At 41.8% G+C, this 23,175-nt stretch overlaps 1 protein-coding gene across 4 annotated transcripts in view; it reads right to left on the bottom strand.

Annotated features, from left to right (window-relative positions):
- NT5DC1 (5'-nucleotidase domain containing 1) overlaps nt 1-23,175 on the bottom strand; it is a 145,532-nt gene that overhangs the window by 29,650 nt on the left and 92,707 nt on the right. For 2 of the 4 annotated variants that reach the window (XM_083608515.1, XM_083608516.1), the window contains exon 1: nt 4,663-5,212. Coding sequence is in view for 2 of the 4 variants with exons in the window: in XM_083608517.1 (XP_083464643.1) it covers nt 15,271-15,389; nt 19,657-19,825 (288 nt within the window). In the remaining 2 variants the exon portion in view is untranslated. Of the gene's footprint in view, nt 1-4,662; nt 5,213-12,744; nt 15,390-19,656; nt 19,826-23,175 lie in introns of those variants that run through there. The other 2 variants (XM_083608518.1, XM_083608517.1) reach the window with 2 other exon arrangements.

Here is a 23,175-nt window from a genome sequence, read left to right as displayed (position 1 = left end):
GTAGATTGAATTGCTTAAAAATAAAGACAGTTTGTTCCAAATGTGCACAGAAGATGAGGAACCAAATGCAGGAATCCAACAAGTGTATGTTGAACTTGTGTAGGTAGAAGTTGAACTGTAGCATGTGCTGCAGGAAAAGCAGGGGGGAACCATTTGTGGAAAATGGAGAAGATGCTGAGATCAGGTTCTCTTTCATAGTGAAACCAACTGTTGTTTGGCTTTTACAGTAAAAAGCAGTGGAGGGATATGATATAGTGTGTTGTCAGTTCATCTTACAGCGTGAAGAGTTTCTCTAGTGAATGTGAGCACATGCTGACATAATGGCTTCTTATGAACGTGAAAACTCTTAGGCGTACATGAAGCATACTCTTCATGCTCTTTTAGGTGGGACTTATCTACACTCACAAAGTGTTCACTAGTGGAACTTTGTATTGGGACAATGAGAGCTATCCAGAGAACCTTAGGTGCACCAAAATATAACTTAAGAGTCCAGCCCTGTGAAACGTACTCAAAACAACCTTCAGTGAGTCATTTCTTTCCAGTTAGCAAGCCTGGGATTGCAATCCTGCGCATTAACTATACCCATGGCAAATAGAAAACAAAATCAAACTTTTATGTATTACTGTTTCTGATAACTCTTATAATTTCCTTACACATACAGATGCTGAAAGTTGACTACACTCCTGAAAAGTAAAAGTTCAGATATCTAAGACTCAATGATTTAAAACAACAACAGAGGAGAGATCAAGCTCCATCTACCTGTCAAAGGCGATACTACAAACCTTGACATTGTTAGGAACAGATCCCAGATGATGAATAGCTGCCCTGTTTGTGCATGCCTTTATCACCAGGGTTCCCTCCTTCTCTGAGCCCTTTCCTGTAGTATTCATGCCAACTTGGAGAATGGTAAACAGTGCAAGAATCTGAAGAACTGAATTGCTTCGTTCTGCCTAGCTGTCTCAAAATATTAATGGTGCCTGGGAGAGAAACGTTTATCTGCACTTATTTCATAACTATTTTTGATAGACATGTTCTTTGTTTTATCTGCTGACAAATGCAGTAAAAGGTAATGCTGAGCTTATGACCTCAAACTGCTCTGATAAGAAAAGCTGTGAAGACAATATTTTGACTTGAGTGCAGCGTTAGTTCTGGGCATTACACAATGATGCCTACATTCCAAAGAACGATATGTTATGTGTTGCACAATCCTATTCATAACAAAAAAAATTTTTTTCTTCCAGTAGCACCTTAAAGACCAACTAAGTTAGTTCTTGGTATGAGCTTTCGTGTGCATGCACACTTCTTCAGATACACACTGTATCTGTATTCTGTAACTAATCCTATTCATGTTTTCTTGGAAATATGCCCTACTGTGTCAATGGGGCTTAATTCAAAGTAGGTGTATTTAGGACTGACACCGTAAGATATGAATGCTCCAGCACCTACTATTATGTAGTCCTGCCGTCAAAGGAATGGCATGTTTCACTATGATGTTAGAAACTTCTTTGATAATTGAACTCTAGCTCTGCTTTGCTTCTTCTTCTATCTATCTATCTATATATACATATACATATATATATACACACACACACACGTACAAACAAACAGGTAAACACAAATATTTCACATATGCTACTAACACCAATTACAAACATTAAAACACCCTTGGGACTTTCCTCCACCAACATTTGTAGTATTATTGTATTTCACATTGCAATTTACTGCATATCTTTGTTTCTTAATTCTCTTAACTTACTATCGTTTATTCTTACTCGACTTTACAAGCATTAATCCAAACACATTACAGTGGTATCTCGGGTTAAGTACTTAATTCGTTCCGGAGGTCCGTACTTAACCTGAAACTGTTCTTAACCTGAAAACCACTTTAGCTAATGGGGCCTCCTGCTGCTGCCGCGCCATCAGAGCACAATTTCTGCTCTCATCCTGAAGCAAAGTTCTTAACCTGAAGCACTATTTCTGGGTTAGGAGAGTCTGTAACCTGAAGCGTATGTAACCTGAAGCGTATGTAACCAGAGGTACCACTGTATTTTTTGTGCAGTGTTTGGACATATAATCTTCAAACCATTTCCATTGTAGTCTTAATTTCTTATTTGATTGATACCTTATTACTGCAGTTAGTTTTGCCAATTCTACTTTGCTTCTTTACTTTGTAATGTTAACCACATCTTGTATTCTTTGAGCTTACCAACCAACTCTGATTTTGAAAGATAGCGGAAGCAAGAGTTTGCAAGTCATGTTACTGACAACAATATTTAAAAGAGTAGTCCCATATTTCTGGGAGGTTTTTTTGCCTCCATATCTTTGCCCTAAGCAAGCAAAGCAATTGCCACATATACAAGGCAGTGATTTTTGATGATATTACTCTCATACTGCCTTGTCAGTTTCCTTTGTTATTAAAATATGATTAAGTGGTCCAGTGAGAGAAACTGAGATGCATGTTTGCCTTTATTTCATGTGTGTACATACAATACATACATCAGACCCAAAACGTATGTGGGGGTTACGTTCCAGGGATAGCGCATAAAGCCAAAATCACATACAGTGAAAACACATTGGGTGCAATGGTAGGTGAGATTGCCAAAGTCTTTTTCTCTTTACACCCACCCAGTTTCCATTTAAAAAAAATTATTGTTGCCAAGCACGTAAAGCTGAATGCGAACAAGTTAAATGCATGTAAGTTACTACTGTATTTTGGCAGACAAAGCTACTACCAGGAAAGCACAGCAGCAGCACTCCTTTATTCTTTGCTCCATTTGCAATGTATTCATCCTTTCCCTTCTTGTCCCTTTTTCCTCCTCAGTACCTCTGGAAACCAAAGTTGTTGCAATGGAATCCATTGTTAAAGAGTCAGAGACACCGTGGAACATTTTTCTAACTTTTGAAGTGTGGCACCTTCAAAAAGGGGTCAAAGAGAAACTACAGAAGATTGGTGTGAAGCCATGGAAGGGTTATTTAGTATAAGAGTGTGGGCTTAAATTCACTTAACAAATATTAGTTTTCACCCCTCAGAGAGTCTCACCTGCCTTTTGTTTATGCAGTCAGCATGGTTAAAAGCTGCCAGACTATGGGTTCTTCCCGTTAACTTTTCAATGTACGCATCTCCATACAAGATAATGTGGTCAGTTTTGTATTTGTGGCTTTGATTATAACAGTTATAGAAGTAGAATGGTACTTATTCCAGAATGTAGTTGAGAATAACAGAAGGTGAGCACTTTAAGCAGGGTAGACCTGCTGGGTATCTCCAAAGTGGCTTATGCCACTAGGTCACTGGCTCACACCTTTCCATAGTCAGATAAAGCAAATTCTGACCTCTAAGTGAGCTCACTGATGCTGCAGTTCCATACATACTTGTTCCCAGTGAAACATGGAAAGGATTAGGCTGAACTGGTGTTCAATCTAATGCAAGTGCATAATCTTGACTAGATTGAAACTGGACATTTAACCATTTTCTGTGTTCTGCCCCACATCTGCACATGGAAGTGCAAGAAGATCAAAGGTACATTTCAGCGTAATGTGTGGAAATGGTCTAAGGCTGCAATCTGATGGATAGAAATGGTCTAAGACGAAGCATGCTTACCAGGGAGTAAATCTCATTCACCTCAGTGAGATTTACTCCTGAGCACAAGATTGTTCTGTATAAGTCTATGGCTGGCTGTAACATTACAGAGCAATCCTGCCTTTAGTGGCTGTTTCACTGCTGGGCAGGCAGGAGTTATCCCTTTGATTCTTCACTCAAAAGTCATGCCTGCCAAACAGACTCCCAAGAACAAAAACAAGAGCAAGGCGAAGGCCTTCTCAGAACTTCTTCAACTTCACAAGAAGCTGCTAGCCCTTGCTCTTGTTTTTTGTTCTTGGGAGTCTGTTGCTCTTGGCATGACACTTGGCGAGAGCGAAGAATAAAAAGGTGAACTGGCAACGGAAAAACTCCCAAGTGCCTATACGACTGCTCTGTAAATCCTGCTCAGACCGCTGGCATTTCACATTTGAGGGTGAAGCAGAGGGCTTGCTTTGGTGGAGATCAGAGGGAGATGAGTTCAGCTTACATACTGATGGAGAGGCACAGCAAAACACACATCTCTGAGCCTCAGCCGCAATACGCACGAACTCACCCACCCAGACCCGGCCCCAGTCTTTTAAGCTTAAATGGATGAGCAATTTGGTCCCTTCGATTTTCAGTGAGAGGGGAGAAGCCTCCAAGTAGAGCGGATCTTCCTCTCATCGAAGTCCACCCCCAGCCTAATTTTAGACATGCTTACTCCCAGTGACTTTCGTGGAGCTTCCTTTCAACTTATCTCCCCAAGCCAGGATGTTCCTGAAGTTCTGGCGCTTTCCTATCCCGGGGCTTCATTGTCTGCGCCTAAGTTCAGGAGGGAAGGTTGAACCCAAGGGCGCCACCCACCCATTTCCACCCCCCCGCCCCCCGCTCAACGAACCACTGGCTCGGCCTCAGCTGTCAAGATAAATTGCCTCTGGGCATCTGCAGAGCGCGCTGGCCTTGCCCTCCGCGCATTTCACTGCCCTCCAAACCCAGCAGCGCCCCCAAACCCCGAGCAGGGCCGAGGAAAGTTCTCCAGCTACGAGGATGCCCGGCCGGCCATTTCTGCCGTCGGGGGTGGGGGTGGGGGTTTCTCCAGCGCTTACCTCTCCCCCAGCTGCCCGTGGCGCAGACCCTCTCACTCCATGGCGGCGGCAGGAGGTCGACCCCCGCGCTCTGGACCCGGCCGCCTCCGCGCCTCCTAGCGCTGCCTCCCGGAGTCAAGCGCTCATTCCGGGCGGGCGAAGAAGCGAAGTCGTGGCCCCTCCGCGCGCGCGGTGGATGCTCGCTCGGGCGGGTGGCGGGACGGACGGAAGACCACGGGGCCGCGCGGAGCGGCAAAAGGGCTTTTGCAGGCGCCTCAGCTCCGCCAGAGGGAGGAGACCGCAACGTCACCGGAGAAGGGGGAAAGGGGCGAGGAGCCCCTTAGTCCCACCTCCCGCCCGGATCCCTTTCTCTGCTGCTGCTGCTGCAGTTGTTGCTCTTCTTTTGCAGTTGAGGCGTCGCCCGCGCGCTTCGAACTCCTTTGAAGTTGTTTTCCCTCCAAAAGAGCAAGCGCCGGGCAGGCTTCTCTGGGTGACTGAGGCCGTGCAGCGCCTCATTTAGTCAGCCCCTGAGGGGACGGCTGGATTTGTCCCCCTCCTCACCCCGCGCTGCCTTGCAGAGAGGAAAAAAGCTTCCTCCCAACAAGCACCTCCTCCCCTCCCTTTGGTAGCTGGGGATGTTAACACTTCCACAGGCCTATAAGACAACTTTTTTAAAGCGCGCGCTCAATACAAGAGCTCAGTTGGCGCAAAAGTCCCCCAACTCCTCTGGACTGACTTTCCTGCACAAGCACAGGCTTTTCTGAATGTTTCGAGGACCTCCCTTCCCCCATTTCTTTACTCGCCCTCTGTGGAGAAAAGCGCCCCTCAGAAGTCAACAACAAACAACCTTCCCCTGATAGTACTGTAAATAGGATTGCCGTCTTCCTCAGGGGGGCTGTAATTCAGGTGGAACCAGGGGGGGGGGGAGATGGAGCATTCAGACTTCAAAGGGCAAGATGGTATCTCCCTCCCTGTTTTCTACACAGAAGCAGGTCAAACTGACAGCTGACTCTTACTTCAATGCTGGCAAATGCTGTCCTCTGCTACTTGAGGGGAGAAGTCTACCTTAGGGAAGGCTATCTGGCTGCGCACACAGTTCCACACTCCCAACACCTTGCCACAACTGACATCCATCTGCCCAGTAGCAGAGACAATGATTCACCCCTATGGCTAAGCTAGTCGGCTGGGAAGTCTTTTCCCCACGTGTCACTTCCTCCACACCCAAATGTGGTAAATGGGAAGGGGGTCGGTGGGTGGGAAGCATCCATTTCCATAGCCACCGTTTGGCCCGTAGCCTTCCTGTTGCTGACATGTCCTCGTAAGGTATATATATACCATGGGTGCTCCCCACCTCCAAGCCACACAAGCAGCTCTGCAACAAAGAATGCTGACAAGCTGATCCTATGGATGTTTATGCAGAAGCAAGTCCCGCTAACTTCAGTTAATTTGTTTCATGCTCATCGACACCAGTAGGTGACTGGCGCTGTGAGATCTAGGTTTCATGCTCAGTTTTCAAAGTGGAAGCATTTTAGCAGCATAGATTAGCTGTGTGGAAAGAAGGTACTTTGCATAGACCAGGGAGGACCCGCTGTGGGTTGCTTGCTCCAGGTCCCATACAAACCTAGTTTTAAAGGCTTTTAAAATATATAGGCATAGCTAAAACAAAACAAAAACATGTCAAAGACACTAAGTCCAGAGGTAGTACCCCAGTACCAGATGCTGGGCACAAATAACAGGAGAAAGGATATTGACCTCCAACAGGTCCTGATGCAAAGATGGACAGGGTGGGGAAATAATAAAATTAATTTGGGCTTTGTTTTCCTCTTCCCTCTTCGCCTCCTCTGCCACGACCATATTTCAATATAGAAAGTTGGGTATAAATTTAAAAAAAGATAAATAATGTGTCATTAAAGACGCAAAAACAAAACAAAACAAAAACAGTTTCTACTACTCAGTAGTAGTATCTTTGCAGTTTCTTATTCTAGCCTATTTCTGGCTTTAAGTGTTAAAACAAGTTCGGATAGGAAAACAAACTGGAAGCCAGTGTAGCTGTTTGAACTGCAGTCTTATCAACTCATTTAGACAGCTAAGCAGCCTGTTTTGTTTTGACTTAAGTGAAGTTTCTGGACAGTCTTGGAAGTCATCTGGTCTAACCTCGTGCACTGTTCAGTAAAGCCACTGCAATGTGGGATGACAGAGTCCATAATTATTATTTGGGGGGCATCACCCACAATCAGAAGAAATGTGATTATTATTATCAGTATAAAAAGAAAACTGCTAAGTGTTTTAGAAGAGAGTTAGCTACTAAGGCAGAAGACACCTGGAAAAGACTACAAAGCTGAACTGAGGAATACAAAGTGACTTGGAGAGGGAAACAGCCTAGAATAGGTATAGCTAGTTGTTTATTTTTTGCACTTATGCGTAACTAACTGTAAAATTAACTTTTCTCTACCCTATTTTCTCAAACGTTTTATTACTAAACCCTTAAGTAAAAGCATTGTTTGTTTTTTAGGGGTGGGGATGGGAAATGGTCTGAGGTCTTGTTCTTCACCTCAGGCCTAGGTGCTAAACCACTTTATACAGTACGGAATGTAGGATGGGCTGCTTAGTCCACAAGGTTAAAGGGATGCTTAGCAGAGCCAGCCAGAGAAAAATAAAGATACCCACACAGTGGTAGCTGTGAAATTAAGGAGCAGGAGTTGGTTTGGCTGGTTTGTTTGCCTCCCTTCTCTATCATGGTGCAGCCTATATGTTGTCAGACCTAGTAATATTTTATACTTAAGACAGACAGGGACAAAACAACAGGAAAAGTAAATCAAAATAATAAAATGGAAGGCATGGCATGGCATTTTAGGAAAGGATTGGTTTAGAATGGGATAAGAAAAGGTTTAGGTCACACAAGCAAAACCAAACCACCAGCTGCACAAACTCTTTTAAGCATTGCTGCTACTTAGATAATAAGCTTGCAAAGATCAGCAAAAAATAGATAAATGCTGAACAGCTTCTGATATCTTGTTGTAATATCCCTCCCCAAAAGCACCGTGGTTTTAAAGTCTTTCTTTTATTAGAAACTAGAGTTATCAGTTTTCAGTTAGCCTTCTCCCTCTGTTTTTGCTGCCTGGCATTTTTCTTTTAAAACTTGTGCAAGATGAAAACACGTATCCATTTGAGTTTCCAAAATCTACTATCTGAACCCTGACTGAATCAGGCTACTTTGGTTCTCTGTTCAGGCTCTCATTTACATGCACAACACAGAAGCATATGAAAGATATGACTAACCTATTCTTTTTCTTGGAAAAAAAACACCCCAAATACCAGTGTAAAATAAATTGCGTTTATATTTAGTGGTTTAGAAGTTTGCTTCCCCTTTTCTAACTATAAATTTGCATGAGAAGAAAATAGAAAAAAAATTCTTCTGAGAAATCTATTTCCCCTACTTCCTATCTCCTATTCTAAATGCACACTTATTTCTCCACAGTATTTGTCCTGTAGTTATTTCCTTGTGCTTTGTTGAAACACTACTGTCTGCTTTTCATGCACAAATGCAAGTATTTAAAGGCTAGGACCTAGCACCTTGAATTGAGCCTGGAACAAGATGATGTCCAGCAGAGCTCTTTCGAGACTCGTATGAGGTGACCTAGTCCTGTTGCTGTTTCTGAACCAGCTGAAGCTTCCAGATAATTACCAGCGGCTGCCCCCAAATACAACATGTTTCAGTAATCCAGCCTGGATGTCACTAGAACATATCTAAATATTTTCCTTTGATTTGTTGCCTATAAAATCATCACCTCAATTTATAGAGCTGTAAATGCAAGTAAATTGCCTTATACTTTTCAGTCTTCTCTCTCTCTCTCTGTGTGATTCAAGCTCATAGCTGCATTGTGACCTAAAACCCTCAAGTCCTGCCTACTTTTTCACCGACGTGCATACCCCTCATACTTTCATTATTCCCTGCAGCTTAGTTTATTCTGCCTTGCTGTAGATCCAAAATAGTGTTAAGTGCAAGGAAAGCCCGTAGCAAGTTTTCCTTGAGGCCTCTTCTTGTGAAATTTAACCCACTGTTTTACATTTCCCTCTGGGTTCTTTTTCTTTTTTTGGCTCTCTCTCTCTCCCACCCCCTTTCCCGCTCTGTCTCGACAAAGTCTAACGAAGCCCGAGGCCAACAGTCAGTCAGTTGGAGCGAAATATCACAGCACATTTTACAGGCAGGAGTAAACTGCCACATCAGCAGGCTCAGTAATGGAGGAAGGTGAAAACAGTTAAGGAGTTCTGGCAAAAGATCCAACTCCATTCTGAAAGAATAACGTTTCAACAGCTGGCCTGTGATAGTCTGGATAAAAGTGTGTACTTAAGCATTGTTTCCTCTGAGATTCTCATTCTATGGTACTAAATAGGAAAAATGTTCTAAGGCAACTTCCTGCTATCCCACATTCAGTGTTTTTATACTCCTTTCGTTTTGGCTGCTAGCTATTGGAAAGCTGAGAGATGCTGACAGGACAGAGCTGACAATTCCTAAAGCTGGTTCTCCCGCTTAACCTTTCTATCCTATCATCCCAAAGCAACTGTGTCCTACAGATCCTGAGAAAGAGGTAAGGAATATCAGTTTAAACCTCTTTCCAGCTTGGAACTGGCATCACAAGAGGGGAAGCAAACTGCAGGAGAAGCACCATTTACCTATTTGAAGCACACCCTATCACTCATCTTAAATCAAGCCCTATCTCATAACCTGAACCTCAGCCCTATCATCTCAAATCAAACTCCTATCTAACTCTCGCGTTCAGAAACTGCTCCTTTTATTCTTCCCCCCAAAGTGATGTTCCTCCCCACTCTGTGGCTAGCTGATTGTAGATGACCAGAGAGAGGCTCCAGCACTCTGGTGGAATTTCAGAGGGACTCCATTACTAGACTCTGGTTTGGCTCTTCTGTCTGTCACCAAGGGCATTGCCATTAAAATGGTGTGTGAGCGCTACCTCATGTGATTGATTATGCAGGGAGGGACTTACCTGCCCCCCCATTATTTTATTCAAGTTGGCGCCCCTGGAAGCCAGGAAGGTTTGCATGGGAGATGTGCCCCCAAACCTTTGCAGGCACAAACAGTATAGAAAGTGAGATCACATGTGACTGCCCCAATAGATAGCATCATGAGCACAAATAACCATGAAAGCACAATAAACAGGATGTCTGGAGGGGCCCCTAAGGGTTTTTCTAAGATTTCAGAAAGACAACTCTGGGGTGTGACATAGAACTCTCGGCCACAATGTTCTGAAATCTGTTGATGGTCCAGAGGGGCAGGAAAGCTTTAAAAAGTAGTACAGTATCTATCAGCACTTCACTTGACGCAATGAGATTACGTTTCCTGTGGCAGCTGCTCACTGGTTTGTAAGAGCTCCCCAGCAAAACAGCATGCCAGCAACTTCTGTTAGAACACAGATATACACACGGTGTGGCTCCTCACAGAGCTTTGTTTATATACACATCTTCTGAAATAACATAACTCACTTTGGCCCCTGATCTGTTTAGCAGTCAAAAGGCTGAAGTGTCTTGAAAGAGAAGAGACTCAGTATAATTAGGGGCTCTTATTTAACTTCAGATATATCACTGTAAGATCTCCTTTTGTCTGGGGTCTGCAGAGTTGCTTGCTTCTTCTTTGAATTCAACATATACTGAACAACCTCAGAGAGAAGAATAAATTAATTGTCTCGGATATATATATATTTAAATTAACAGAATACTCAAAAGTGAATGTCAATTTCGGTTTTCTATATTTCTCATATTTCCAGTCTTAAGTTCTGATCTGCACATTTCCACATCAGTTTGCAGTTTTTAAAAAGCCCTCACAAATGTTCCTTAGAATTTTAGTGTGAATTTCTCCTAGTATACACAATTTTGTATGCAACTTTCCCCAATACACACATTCCGCCCCAAGCAATCTTTACTAATATAATGAGTTTAAATGAGAACTGACTTGAATTTATCCCCTCTCCCTGCTCAGAAGTAAATTCCACCTAGTTCAATAGGACTTACTCCGAGGGAGGTGGGTGCAGGATTGAAGTTTTAATAATGGAAGTTGTTCTTTAACCAGCAGACAAAATTGGCAGAGTATGTTTTGAGCTGTTCAAGTCTGGCCTTGACATATTTTTTTGTAGACAAAACTTTTGCCTTGATAATTGCACAGCCTGAATATTTAATATACACATACACAGATAAACAGATTCAGATATAGATTCAAGACATCTAAATATCTCTGTGAAGACAACCCTTTTTCTTTTCCCCTAACAGACCAAGGAGTCTTATTTTCTTATTTTCCCAAACCATAATTCGGAAGTGTGCAAGGCTGACTAGCTTAATACAGCTTAAAAGCATGAGATGATCTATTATAGCACCATTGTGGGCTTTTATATCCCATTTGTGCCGTGGTCATTTTGGGTGTTCTACCCTTTCATTTGACCAGGCAACCTAAACCATGAAAATGTTTAGAAGTGGTTAGCCTGGTTTTCATCTCTCCAGCAACATATAATATGTGGAATTCACTTGTCGGGAGACCTAGGTTTGAACTTCAACTAGAAACAGCAGGAAGACCTTCAGCATGATTCTGTTGAAAATGCTTTTGTTCTAGCACTGACAGAGCTTCAGATGATTGTCTCTGTGCATAATAACATCTGTTCAGGTTTTTGAAAGTCTCACAACCACCCTGGTAGTCTTACACTGGGGCATTTGTTAAAGAAATGCTATGAGGCACCTATAATATCCTGACCAGATTTCCATGTAACTTGTACCACTTTATAGGCATATTATAAGCAGACTTTTTTTAGTACTTTAGGACAGCTTGCTTAGGAACTGGTATATTTTAACCACTGTATAACAGCAAAGTTTTGAATCACCAGGAGAAAACCAGCGGCTATTGGACTTATGGGAGTTAATTTTTGTTTTCCTATTCCGTTTTTAATAATTTTGTTTTGTTATTGTATACTCTTTTCTCCATAAGTAGTACATAAAACAGAATCCCACATTGAAATGGATTTTTCTGTCTTACCTCTTTGGCCCCTTAAGACCTGACATCTGCATTCTGATGTTTCATTGACTCACAAGAGCAATTTATTACCAGCAGGTAAATGGCTCAAGGGTTGAGTAATTTATAATGGAAGACTTCACTTCTGAATTCCTTGGTCATGTGATGGTAGTTCAGGTCTTATTTCAATTATACAAACAGGTGTCCCCACAACACTTTGATGTAATTAGAAGGCTACCTAAGAGCTAAGAGACAGCAGAATGATGATGTGCAAATTCTTTCTGGTTCTGTACCCAGGGAAGATAGTAGGCTATAAATTTACTTATATTCTACTGACTCAGGAGAGGCTTCATTTATATTTCTTTACACCAAATCTATTCAGGAGTAAGCCCTTTTGTGATAAGCAGTAGGTTGATGTGCCAGCTTTAGAGTAATTTTCATGACTTGAAAGTATGCTGAAGGGTGAGTTGAGATGTGGGCTGAAGGACAAACTACACATGATGCAGCAGACCCCTGTCTGGATCTCTCCATATTTTGGGCCCTTTCCTAAAATAAGTTGTGGGTGGGTTGGTGTGGGTATGCACACGCACACAGGGATCAGGCCTGCAATGTGGAGAGAGAAGAGTTTCATACTATGCTAGCTTCCTAATGCAAACCCCTCCTCCCCAGAGCTATCAGTTATGGATGGGAAACACACAAGCAGCCTCTGAAGCAGGAGGTTCTCATAAGAAATGTATGTCCCCATACCACAGCACCCATCTAAACTGGAACACCTGAGGCTTTTTTTTTTTTAGGAGAAAGACATCAGGATATCTGGTTACTGATCTCCCATGTCATGCCTTACCTTTGGAAGCTGCTGCATTTTCTCCCGGCAGTGGTGCTACACCTTTAACAGGGATGCTACAAGCAGAACATGTGCAGACCTCCCTATCATATCATTTCCACATTGGCAATGAGATGCATGTGTTATTTTTCCATGTATGGAGCAAACAAGAAAAATGTTGTTTCATTTGTTGTGCAACCTGCTGTCTTGCCAAAGGCAAGGTGGTTCTTTTAAAATGAGATTCAGAAGCGATACAAAATACACAAGTAAGTGAGAAGAGTAAAGATTTTATTCTAAAACAGCAAGCAATGTATACATCCCAAGCAAGCACTTCAATCTGCCACTTGGAAGCTCTCAAGAAGCGGTGAAGCGACTTCCCCAGGTAGCCTCAGTTTGCACGGCCCTGGGGCCGATCAGTCCGTGCACAAGCGTCAAAGAAACTCTGCCCAAACCGTCCAATTTTATAGATAGCCTGTTGGGCCTTCAAGACTGCTTATGTGCAGATCATCCATTAGCTACCCCCTCCCAATGCCTCACTTTCTTAAAACAATGTCCAACATCAAAGAAGGTACCCAACATTATCCTCTACTGATGAGGCAGCAGGGGAGGGGGGGCTTCCCCTCTTCCCAACGTTCTCACAACATCTAAGACTGTTCTCACGACATCAAAAAACTTAACAAGAGCGAGGGAGAGGGAAGGAACAGAGGCAGGATGGGCTCCGTGTCTGATCATTAACTGCTCGATACATTTTGTCTTCTGGGTGCATTTCCCATACATCTACTGATGGATGTTCAGATTAGGTTTGGTAGACTGCCATCCAGAGATTTCTCCCTTGACCTTTTAAACTGCTGTGTAACAGGGAGCTGAGGCAGCAGGTGTAACATCTGGCCCTGTCACATGGCAGGTGAGTGAGTAGGTGAACAAGAGCCAGGCCAGCAGATGATGTGGCTCCCTCTTCTCCTGCTATGCTGGGGGAATTTAAAGCTACACCCACATTCTTCAGGTTGTGACATAGCAACCCTAGTTCAGAAGACCAGGCATTTAACTAGATCGCTGTTGTCCTTGCAAGGCTTTCTGGCAGCACATCTGATAAAATGCTTGCATGCAAGAAACAGTGTGGGCTTGGACACAGTGAAGCAATTTCAAGTCAATGACTTCAGCACACACCAAGGCTCAACCCACTTCTGTCTGAGCATAACAGGATCTCAAAGTGGAGGAAATCAAGCCGTTGCTATGAATCTTAGTCTTTATTTTGTATCCTTTGAATAATGGACAATCATCAGTAATGAATCAGCAAGATTAATGATCACTGAATATTTTTTTATTGTGCTTTCAGGAATATGTGTTTCACCTTCCTTTTTTCCTACAGAGTTTTTGTAATAGAATCCAGAGCTTCTCGGGAATAAATAAACTTTATTCTGAACTTCATACAGATGAGCATTGCCAAAGCACATGGGAAGATTTTAGAAGTTATTATTTCAAGTTTATACAACCAGATCCTTGGACTTGTGATGGTTATTACAGCAGATCATCCTTTCCAAAGGTGAACTAGTCCACAACAGGCTGCTTGCAATCTGGCATATCATGGTTTCTTTGGCTGACAAAATGGTGTACTGACAAACTTGCAATCTGAGTCTATGTCCTTTGAGTCAATATGGAACTACTTCCAGTCCTTGGGCTGGGGAAAACAACAGGTGATCAAAAGTGAAGAGGTCCTGGCATTTAAGGGCACCCCCACAGACAAACAATTGCTTGCACAGTATCAGATTTTCTAAGAAAATTCCTAACAGTCCAGTCCTATGCATTCTTGCTCATAACAGCTGTATTGAGCTCATGAGCTTACTACCAAATAAGTCAATTCTGTACCCACTGACCTGGGAGTAAGCCCAACTGACCTTATGCGAGGTTGACTTCTTCATAGATGAGGCACAGGATAGTTCTGTTAGGAATTTTGTCTGCTTGCAATATTAGAAACTGGCCCAGTTTGACAAACTCAGGACCCCGTTCAGTCTACTACCCTTTGTTATGAATTGTTATTCACCACCAGATCTTCTAAAGAATAATACTCGTTCCTTTCTATGACAAGGACCGAGTGGTCATACTAGGGGGAAAGCGCACAAAGAGGTGATGTACACCAGTCCTTGTGGCTTACAAAAATGTGGAAGTAGAAAGTAACTCTGATTTAAATTAATGGGACCAAACATTAAAGCACTGAAGCTTATTTAGATTGTGAAATTATGGGCAGTTATTACCAGGAATCAGAGTCCTTCCCCACTGTGGAGGAGCGGCTGTGTACCCTCCATACCATGATCCTTGAATCCTACGTATAACAGCCTTATTCACACACATTCCTTCCTTTTTTGAGTAGTTATCCTGCTAGTTGAACCTTCATTCAAGGTCTGTATATGCACAGAGCTTTCTTGTGTCTCATATTGCCCCAGAAGGTGTGTGCATGGCTGAGGGCGAGTGCATGCTCCTGTACCATGGGAAAGGACATATATGATCTGTATGTATGAAAAGAACTGTGATGGATGGAAGTGTCAAAGTGTTTATTATCGCATCATGAACTGAAAAGACGGCAGCAAATTCTGAACAGGAAAAATTAGAAAACATTATAGACCCACACTCATTACTCATCTATTATGGCAAACAGAAAACAGTTAATTTCTTTTTGGATCTGTTTGGGGTTTTTTAAAATGTATTGTTCAGATTTCATTGGTAAGCTTCTCAATTAGCATCTGACATATTCATTAACACTATATAAAGGCATCTGGATTTTCTTTTCCTTACATATTATTTATTTGGTTGCCATTAGCTCACCACTTGATAATAATGATCTTGGAGGTTTAGGATAGTAACCAGCAGTTATTGAGGTATTTGAAGAAAATCTGGTGAATCTATAATCCAGTGGTAAATCTGCAAGAAACAAACAGACCATTTCTTGATCAGGTATGCAGCTTACATCGCATCTAAGAAATCTCTTTTAAGCTAGGAAGAGCAGTATTTTTCTTCTTTAAGCTCTTCATCCGTGTGCTTATTATTGCAAGCATTTAATCATATGGTTACATATATGGCACATAGAGTTCATATGCTTGAGTATGATAATGGTAGTTGGCTATACCAGGAATGCCAAACATTGTTTAAAAGAAAAGGTTTTCACGTGTGAAACTTGTATAAATAAACCTATTTTCTCCTTTGTAAATCATGTAAAGCTTCAGCAATAAAAAAGAAACTATACATGCTAGCATTTCAAAGCAACAAAAGAGAGAAAAACTCTATTTTGAATCCACCATTTAATATGAATAAAAGTAAGAGCAATATGATGCATTTTATAATTGTGGCTTTGTAATCTCTTATTTTTATGACAATATGGAAAAGCAATAATGTGCAAAGTATTTTGAGCACTAGACTCTTTGTTGGTATTGGTGCAACAGATCAACAAGCTTACCACTCTGGAAATAGGGGGGTGGGAACCATGTACAAAGATAAAAATGCTGTTATTAGTTAGGTTGATACTGTGGGAAAGTTTTTAAAGTGCTTTTGTAATGTGCTCTTAAACAGTGTCTAGGGAGCACCTTCTGGAATGTTAGACAGGGACAGATTTCAAATGTGATTACATACAAACCCTATTGTAATTGTATACCTAAAGGGATGCTTACCGTGGCATAAAATTCTCCTTTAGATAACTAATGTCAACACATTAAAGGTAACTTGCATTCTTGCAAGAAAGGCTACATATCACACTAATTGCATAAAGTTAGGTATTTCACTCTCTGATTCCAAGCTAACTTCATAGGAATATGGTTTACTGAATGCTATACATTAATAGGTTTCACTTCTTTTGTCATAAGGTTTTGTTCTCTGATTGGATAGGAATCTATCCAGTATGGGGAGATAAATATTTAGGGAGGATTTCAACATCACATTAGGGGATTTGTTCCGCCCATGAAAGCATTTTGTGGGATAGAGCATGCCCTGTTGTTTAAATGGAAGCACTTTTACAGAGCCTCCACTGATGGGGCTCAGTAGTTCATTATCATCCACCCACCCTCCCTGCACAACCTCTTTTAATGTTGCCTGTGTTTTGCCCATATACCTTTCTTTCACTGACTGGTTACACTTAAATCAGTATTACTATTCCCCACTGGACTGAAGATTGCTGCTTGCAAATAACCACTGATCCCCCAACATGTGGGCTGCACTCGACCACTTTCAAGGGTGACTGTATGCTCACCTTCAAGGCAAAGGGCTCCAAAAGAACCTCTCCAAACTGAGAGAATGGGCAGCAAATGGCAAGAACAATTCAGTGTGGGCAAACTATCATGATTTCACATATATGATTAAGGGGCCAGAACTGGGCTTTTTAGTTTAGAGAAAAGGTGAGAAAAGCTGTTCTATTATTATTGCAAATTCTAGTGTTTAAATTTTGTTATGACAGGGTAGACGTCCGATCTTGTCTTTGGAAGACTCAACACTAGAAGCTCACTGCTGAAAGAAAATACTGATCAAATTAACATTTTTTCTGATGTCTTTTTTTCTGATCACAATGATCATGCCCGAACTTGAGTGCCACAGGTAAGATCTGTTTTTTTCGGGAAAGTGGCTGGGGGGAATACACTTGCACTGCAAGCCACTGTTGTCAAGGATGAGTCCACCATCCAGGAAGTCAGTCCCACATGATAACACTATTTGTTTTATTTAAAACATTTAGTCACGGCTATAAGGGTGGCTTACAAATAAAACATGGGGGGGGGGAGTTTAGAATGTTGCAGCCTGCAGCTAAAATCCAGCATAAGATAAGCACAATGTTACTGTCTTTTAATTTTCTATCTTTATTGTTTGTTATTCTTTTTGTGAGGTGTCTTGTAAGAATCTTTAATGGCAGAATACAGATAATGAAAAGAAGTACAGTGGTTCCTCGGGTTACATACGCTTCAGGTCACAGACTCCGCTAACCCAGAAATAGTACTTCAGGTTAAGAACTTTGCTTCAGGATGAGAACAGAAATCGGGCTCCTTGGGCGCGGCGGCAGCGGGAGGCCCCATTAGCTAAAGTGGTGCTTCAGGTTAAGAACAGTTTCAGGTTAAGTACGGACCTCTGGAACGAATTAAGTACTTAACCTGAGGTACCACTGTACTGTAAAGATTTAAATTACAAATTAAATTAAGAGAAATTAATGAATTGCATTTTGAAAGTAAGTTAAATTAAATTAAAAGAAATTAAAATGGAAAAATATCCTGTCTCTTTTGGCAGGCAAGCTTCTCTCAGGTAAGGGTGTTCCCTATCCTGAGAATTGCCACCTGCCTGCTCCTGAACACCTATATAGTACTTCCATTGGTCAGGGGTATCAACCAAGCTTTAAAGTTCTTGACATTTCACTGGGGAAGGGCAGCTGAGGTTCCTAACTTGGGATACACCAACTGTAATGCTATGTGGGGAGAAGAAAGGGCACAAGGAGCTCAGAAAAGGGCAAGGAGCTTTGACTCCCTTCAGGATTTAGACTGTTATAGCCACTACTGCTTGTTTTAAAACAACTTTTACGTATTCTCCCAATTTGCATCTTACCTGTGAAACTGATGTTTAAATCATAAACAATATAAAACGTTTTAAAATTTTACATGTGGAAAATAAAAGAAAACAGCATTCTTAGTTTACTTTTTATCTTCCATTTCTCAAGAGACAGAGTACCAGGTAATCAGAATGAAAACATATATTTTGTTATTATTGGTCAATCTGAGACAGCATTTGTCTGGACATTTCTTGGGGGAGGGGGTAATATGCTTTTGTCTTTGGCTACAATTATTTGCGAAGAAACCCTTCTTATTTGAGGAGATTAGAGAGATTACTTGGTCTTAATATTCTATGGAGCTCCAAGTACATCTCATAAAGGATTTACATTTCTGGGTTATCTCTTCCATTTGGATTAGATTATAATTATCTGATGAGTTACTTCCTTGAATGTCTGACTAACCACCGTTTTGTTTCTGGGTATTCAATTTTGACAGAACAGCTTGTGATATTAATCTGTTTTAATGGTTTGCAAGTTTGTCAGTAGACAGAAGGGGGCCCAGCTCCAGCCTCTTGTGCTTACTGAACATCGAAATGCTTTTCACATTTCTCTGAGTTAAACAACAGCAACAGCTTGGAGGTTGTTTGCAAATAAAAAACTAGCAGGGTAAAGAGCTCATGTGTGTTGGAGGCAGTTCCTCTTTTGGCAGCTCTTGAACCAGCATCCCTTTACAATCTATTTCTTACAAGCTGGAAAAGCAACATAGGGGTTCAGTTTGGGGCCTTGGCAGAAGTTCCTTGGGTGGCCACTGTGACTAGATGGGCCACTCAGCTGATTCAACAGGGCTACTCTTATGTTGTTGTGCCCAGCAGAAAGGGGGCTTAGATTGCAGTGCTACTTCTGAGTAAGCATGGTCAGGATTGTTTGGTAAGTTATCATGAAGACAACCAGGACTTATTATGTTTCTAGGTTTGAACAAAATTTGATTTCTAAACTTAAGAAGTCTTATCCTGGATTTGATTTTATTGCACAGGAAAAAGAAGACGACTCTCAAAAGATGGGATATCATCTAAGCTACATGACATGAATGCAAACAGCTCTAATTTGGAAGTGAAGTAAATTAAAATAAAATGTTTTTATTTTCTACTGCTGGTGGTCCTTCCTTTTGGAAGTCACTTTAACATTTTTTTAAAAAAGAAAAAGACCTTATCTACACCTTATTTTTTTTATAAGCTCTTCTTCAAAAGGGGAAAGAATCATTGTTGGTCTATACTATTGCAGCAACTGGCGCTGTGGTCTAAACCACAGAGCCTAGGGCTTGCCCAATCAGAAGGTCGGCGGTTTGAATCCCTGCGATGGGGTGAGCTCCTGTTGCTTGGTCCCTGCTCCTGCCAGCCTAGCAGTTCGAAAGCACGTCAAAGTGCAAGTAGATAAATAGGTACTGCTCCAGTGGGAAGGTAAACGGCGTTTCTGTGCGCTGCGCTGGTTCACCAGAAGTGGCTTTGTCATGCTGGCCACAGGACCCGGAAGTTGTCTGCAGACAAACGCCGGCTCCCTCAGCCTACAGAGCGAGATGAGCATGCAACCCCAGAGTCGTCCACGACTGGGCTTAACGGTCGGGGGTACCTTTACCTTTAAGTATTGGAAATAACTCTCAAGATTATTCATTCTTACCTGCTATTGCTTCAATACTTGGGATTGTGATGGTGCTGTAAGCACTAACACATTTGCAGGACCACGTAGTTACTAAAGTTTCCTCTGTATCTTCCTTTCCTGAAATGGTATCCACAAAGAAAGAACCCCACTGTTTAGAAACAGAAGGAAGAGCTTTTGGATGGTGTCCCTGAAACATAAACAAACATGGATATAAATACAAGTCCCACATGTGCTCTAATGCATACATGCATGGAATTTCTGTATAAAATTGTTCTGAAATGAAGTGGTTGCCAGCTTTGGTGCAGAAGCTACAAGAAATGCTCCAAATTACAAAGGCATAAGCCCTTGAGCTAAAGGAAGGCAATGCAACTAATAAATATTCATGGTAGTAATTCTACACCCAAGGAAATTTAAAAGAAAAGAAAAGAAATCACCATGGGGATGATTTACTTTGTTTTGGCTAAATCCCCAAGCTTGCAGGTGTGGGTGTAGAAACCCCTGACTCTTGCATGGCTAGTGTGTAGCATGTTGGACAAAGGTAAGTGTCACACCTATTGTTCCACCCGTTTTTGCCTCTGGCTCTGCCCACCATCAGCATGTGACTCTTGAAAAGTTGCCATGAAAATGTGGCCTTCAGGTTGAACAGGGTTCCCCACCTTGGAAACTGAAAGCTCACAGAATGTATTTGAACCAGTAGTTTCTGTAAAAGGATTACTGATACGGCTTAGCACCACCCACACCTTCCATGCAGGAGAGCATTCTGTTCCCTTCTATAATGGAAAGGGTTCCATGGTCAGAGTTTTTTCGTAGAAGAGAAGTTCCTGCACACATGGAACTTACCACAGCCCTCACTGGACCTTCCAGACAGTAGTTAATCTATTTACCTACTTCACATCTTTCTAGGTTAGCAAATTCTGAGCGAAGTGCAGAAATACGTGCAGGGAGTCTAGTCATATACATCAAGGTGAGAGTACTGAGGCAGTTATAAAATTTTAGGCTTCAGGCAGATCAAGCTATATCATAAAGTCGAACAGCATTGGTGGCTATGAGGCAAAGGGTCCCTGCTACAGAACCCCTACAGCTTTGGAGCTATTTGCAAACTGGATTCTGCCAGACCATCACACTGCATGCATCTGTAAAGACCAAAATTTCACTTTTGGGGGGTGGGGTGGCTTTCTTCTAAAAATATGTGTGGGTGTGTAATTCGTGGTCTGCTTTTGTTGTTGCATTTGGTTACATTTTAGTGGTTTTTTGCTTGTTTGTCTTATTAATGACTGGTTATTAGAGTTTCAGTTGTATGTCAATATTTCATTAGAAGCTGCCTCAAAGTAAGTTACTCTGAAAGGCGAGATATTAATATTTTAAGTAAATGAAAATTGGGAGCATCATAATCAAATGTGACGCCAGCTGTTTCTGCCTGACACTTCCACTGGCTGATTTTTGTACTTCCCTCACTCAAGATTAAACAGGGGAGGCTGATTGGGATAATTTTAAAATAACCCCAAAACTGTGTATAGGAGACAAAAGGAAATCCCTTTGCTAATTGGTCTTGCTAATTGGTATATTCCGTTGCAGGGATGTAACTGTTATGGGCTGCTCTCCTGTGAAAAGGAGTATAATGAACTAACACCCCTGACCTATCCTAGCCCCACTCAGCTCAGAACCCTTTGATCAACCCAATTGGCTTCTCCTCTGCTTGCTTGCTGTCACTGGTGGTAGATATAGGAATTCAACACAAGCCTCTGGGGTAATTACAGAAGCTGCCTGGCTGAACTAAAGGTCTTTAAGGACAGACTATGCAGGACAGAGATTAGAGTGCAAAATCCAGGAAATGGACACCAAACTAATTCCCTTGGAGCACATTCCTAAAACTGCCACCCCTCCCTTTGTTTGGTTAGAAGCAACTACCAACACCCTCCTGAAGGCACAGGAGAAAACCCCTCTCCCTGGTGGTAACATTTGTTCTGAGTATTCTGAAAATATGAATACACGTGCAGTTTTTAAAAAGTGTTAGCAGCCTGACCTACATGAAGAACCTCTTATTTTGATTTTTGTGGGGTTTCTGTTGCAGTGTACAGCTGGGGAATAAATTTCTTTTTTAAAGGGTGTATTTGTCTTTTCGCCTGGCTTTGCCAAACACAGGAACTGCCATTTCAACACATTTCCTCCCTCTTCTGACTTTGATGTGCTATTCTACGCTATTCAAAAACCCTGCATGACACAAAAGGCAAATAGTGTTATTATTATTAATAGTATTATTACCATCACTCACAATTTAGTAGCACTTTCAATGTATCAAGAGCTTCATAATCTTTTATTTTGTTTATTGTAATATAAGATGAGGTATGTAATTATCCCTAACTTATAGATGAAGAACCAAGGTCAAGGGAATAGACTCAAGGCCATTCAGTAAAATTAATGGATGAGTAGGAACCACACTGTCTCCTTATTCATGCCCTTTGCACCTTAAATCATTAAGATTCTTGTAACAGATCAACAACATAAAAACTTTTTTAAATGGTTTCCTTTGAATTTTACTGTCACTATATAGGGGCATATGTACTGGGTCATGGTTTCGATCCCCATGTTGGGCAAAAGATTTGTGCATTGCCGGGAGTTGAACTAGGTGACCCTTGAGGTCCCAAATCTACAATTCTATTATTCTGATTAGTGCTTATTTGTGCTTGCAAGTATGGTCAACGCAACATTCCATACTGGGTGACGACTGTTGCTCAGACGAAGTGCATCAGCTTCGCATGCACAAAGGCCTAAATTTAATCCTTCGTCTCTCCTGGTATGCCTAAGAGAAACTCCTTCCTGACTCCCAGGAGAGCTACTGCTGGTCAGTGTGGACAATACTGAGCTAAATGGGCTAAGGGTCTATCTTGATAGAAGCTTCCTGTGTTCCTAATGAAGAACATTGTTTTTCTGCTCATACTTCAAATTAATGATGGCAACTTCTTGGCGGCGCACCAGGGAATTCTTATGCACAAATTCCACTGAAATGAAAACTCCAGGGTTCTTTCCAGCAGTGGCCCTCTGCTGGCAAAAGGCTTCCATCAGCATAATGGAAGCTGTTTCTCATTTTTATCCACACCCCCTCTCCCTCTCATGCTGTTCCAAGGTGTCCCACAATCCTCTGGAGCAGATTTGAAGGGAGGCATGTTGACCTGCCGGGAGAAGGGGAATGGCGAAAATCACCTCTCCTCCTGTTCTGCTGATGAAACACTCTACTGGATCAGAGTGCCTTCCGTCCCCAAAGGGACCCCACAGATACTTCGTTTCTAGTTAATTGCCATACAGCTTCTCTAATAGAATTTCCTGGTGGATTGTGCACCCAGTGAAGGTGAATATATTGACAGATTTAATAACGATCAAGAGGAAAGACAGTGATCGACAAAAACAAAGAAAATGGGGAAAGTAGTAATTTGTACTGGGGGTTATCATTTCTGGCCAAATAAATGTTTGTGAGCTGAAACATGGGTTTTCAGCTAAAGGAGATAAGGAGATATGTATGTAAAATGCATAAATCTGATG

The sequence above is a fragment of the Podarcis filfolensis genome (assembly GCF_964270895.1).
Source record: "Podarcis filfolensis genome assembly, chromosome: 3".
In the NCBI taxonomy this organism is placed as follows: domain Eukaryota; kingdom Metazoa; phylum Chordata; class Lepidosauria; order Squamata; family Lacertidae; genus Podarcis; species Podarcis filfolensis.
The sequence above is the reverse complement of the archived record's forward strand: the minus strand, read 5'-3'. Positions and strand labels throughout refer to the sequence as shown.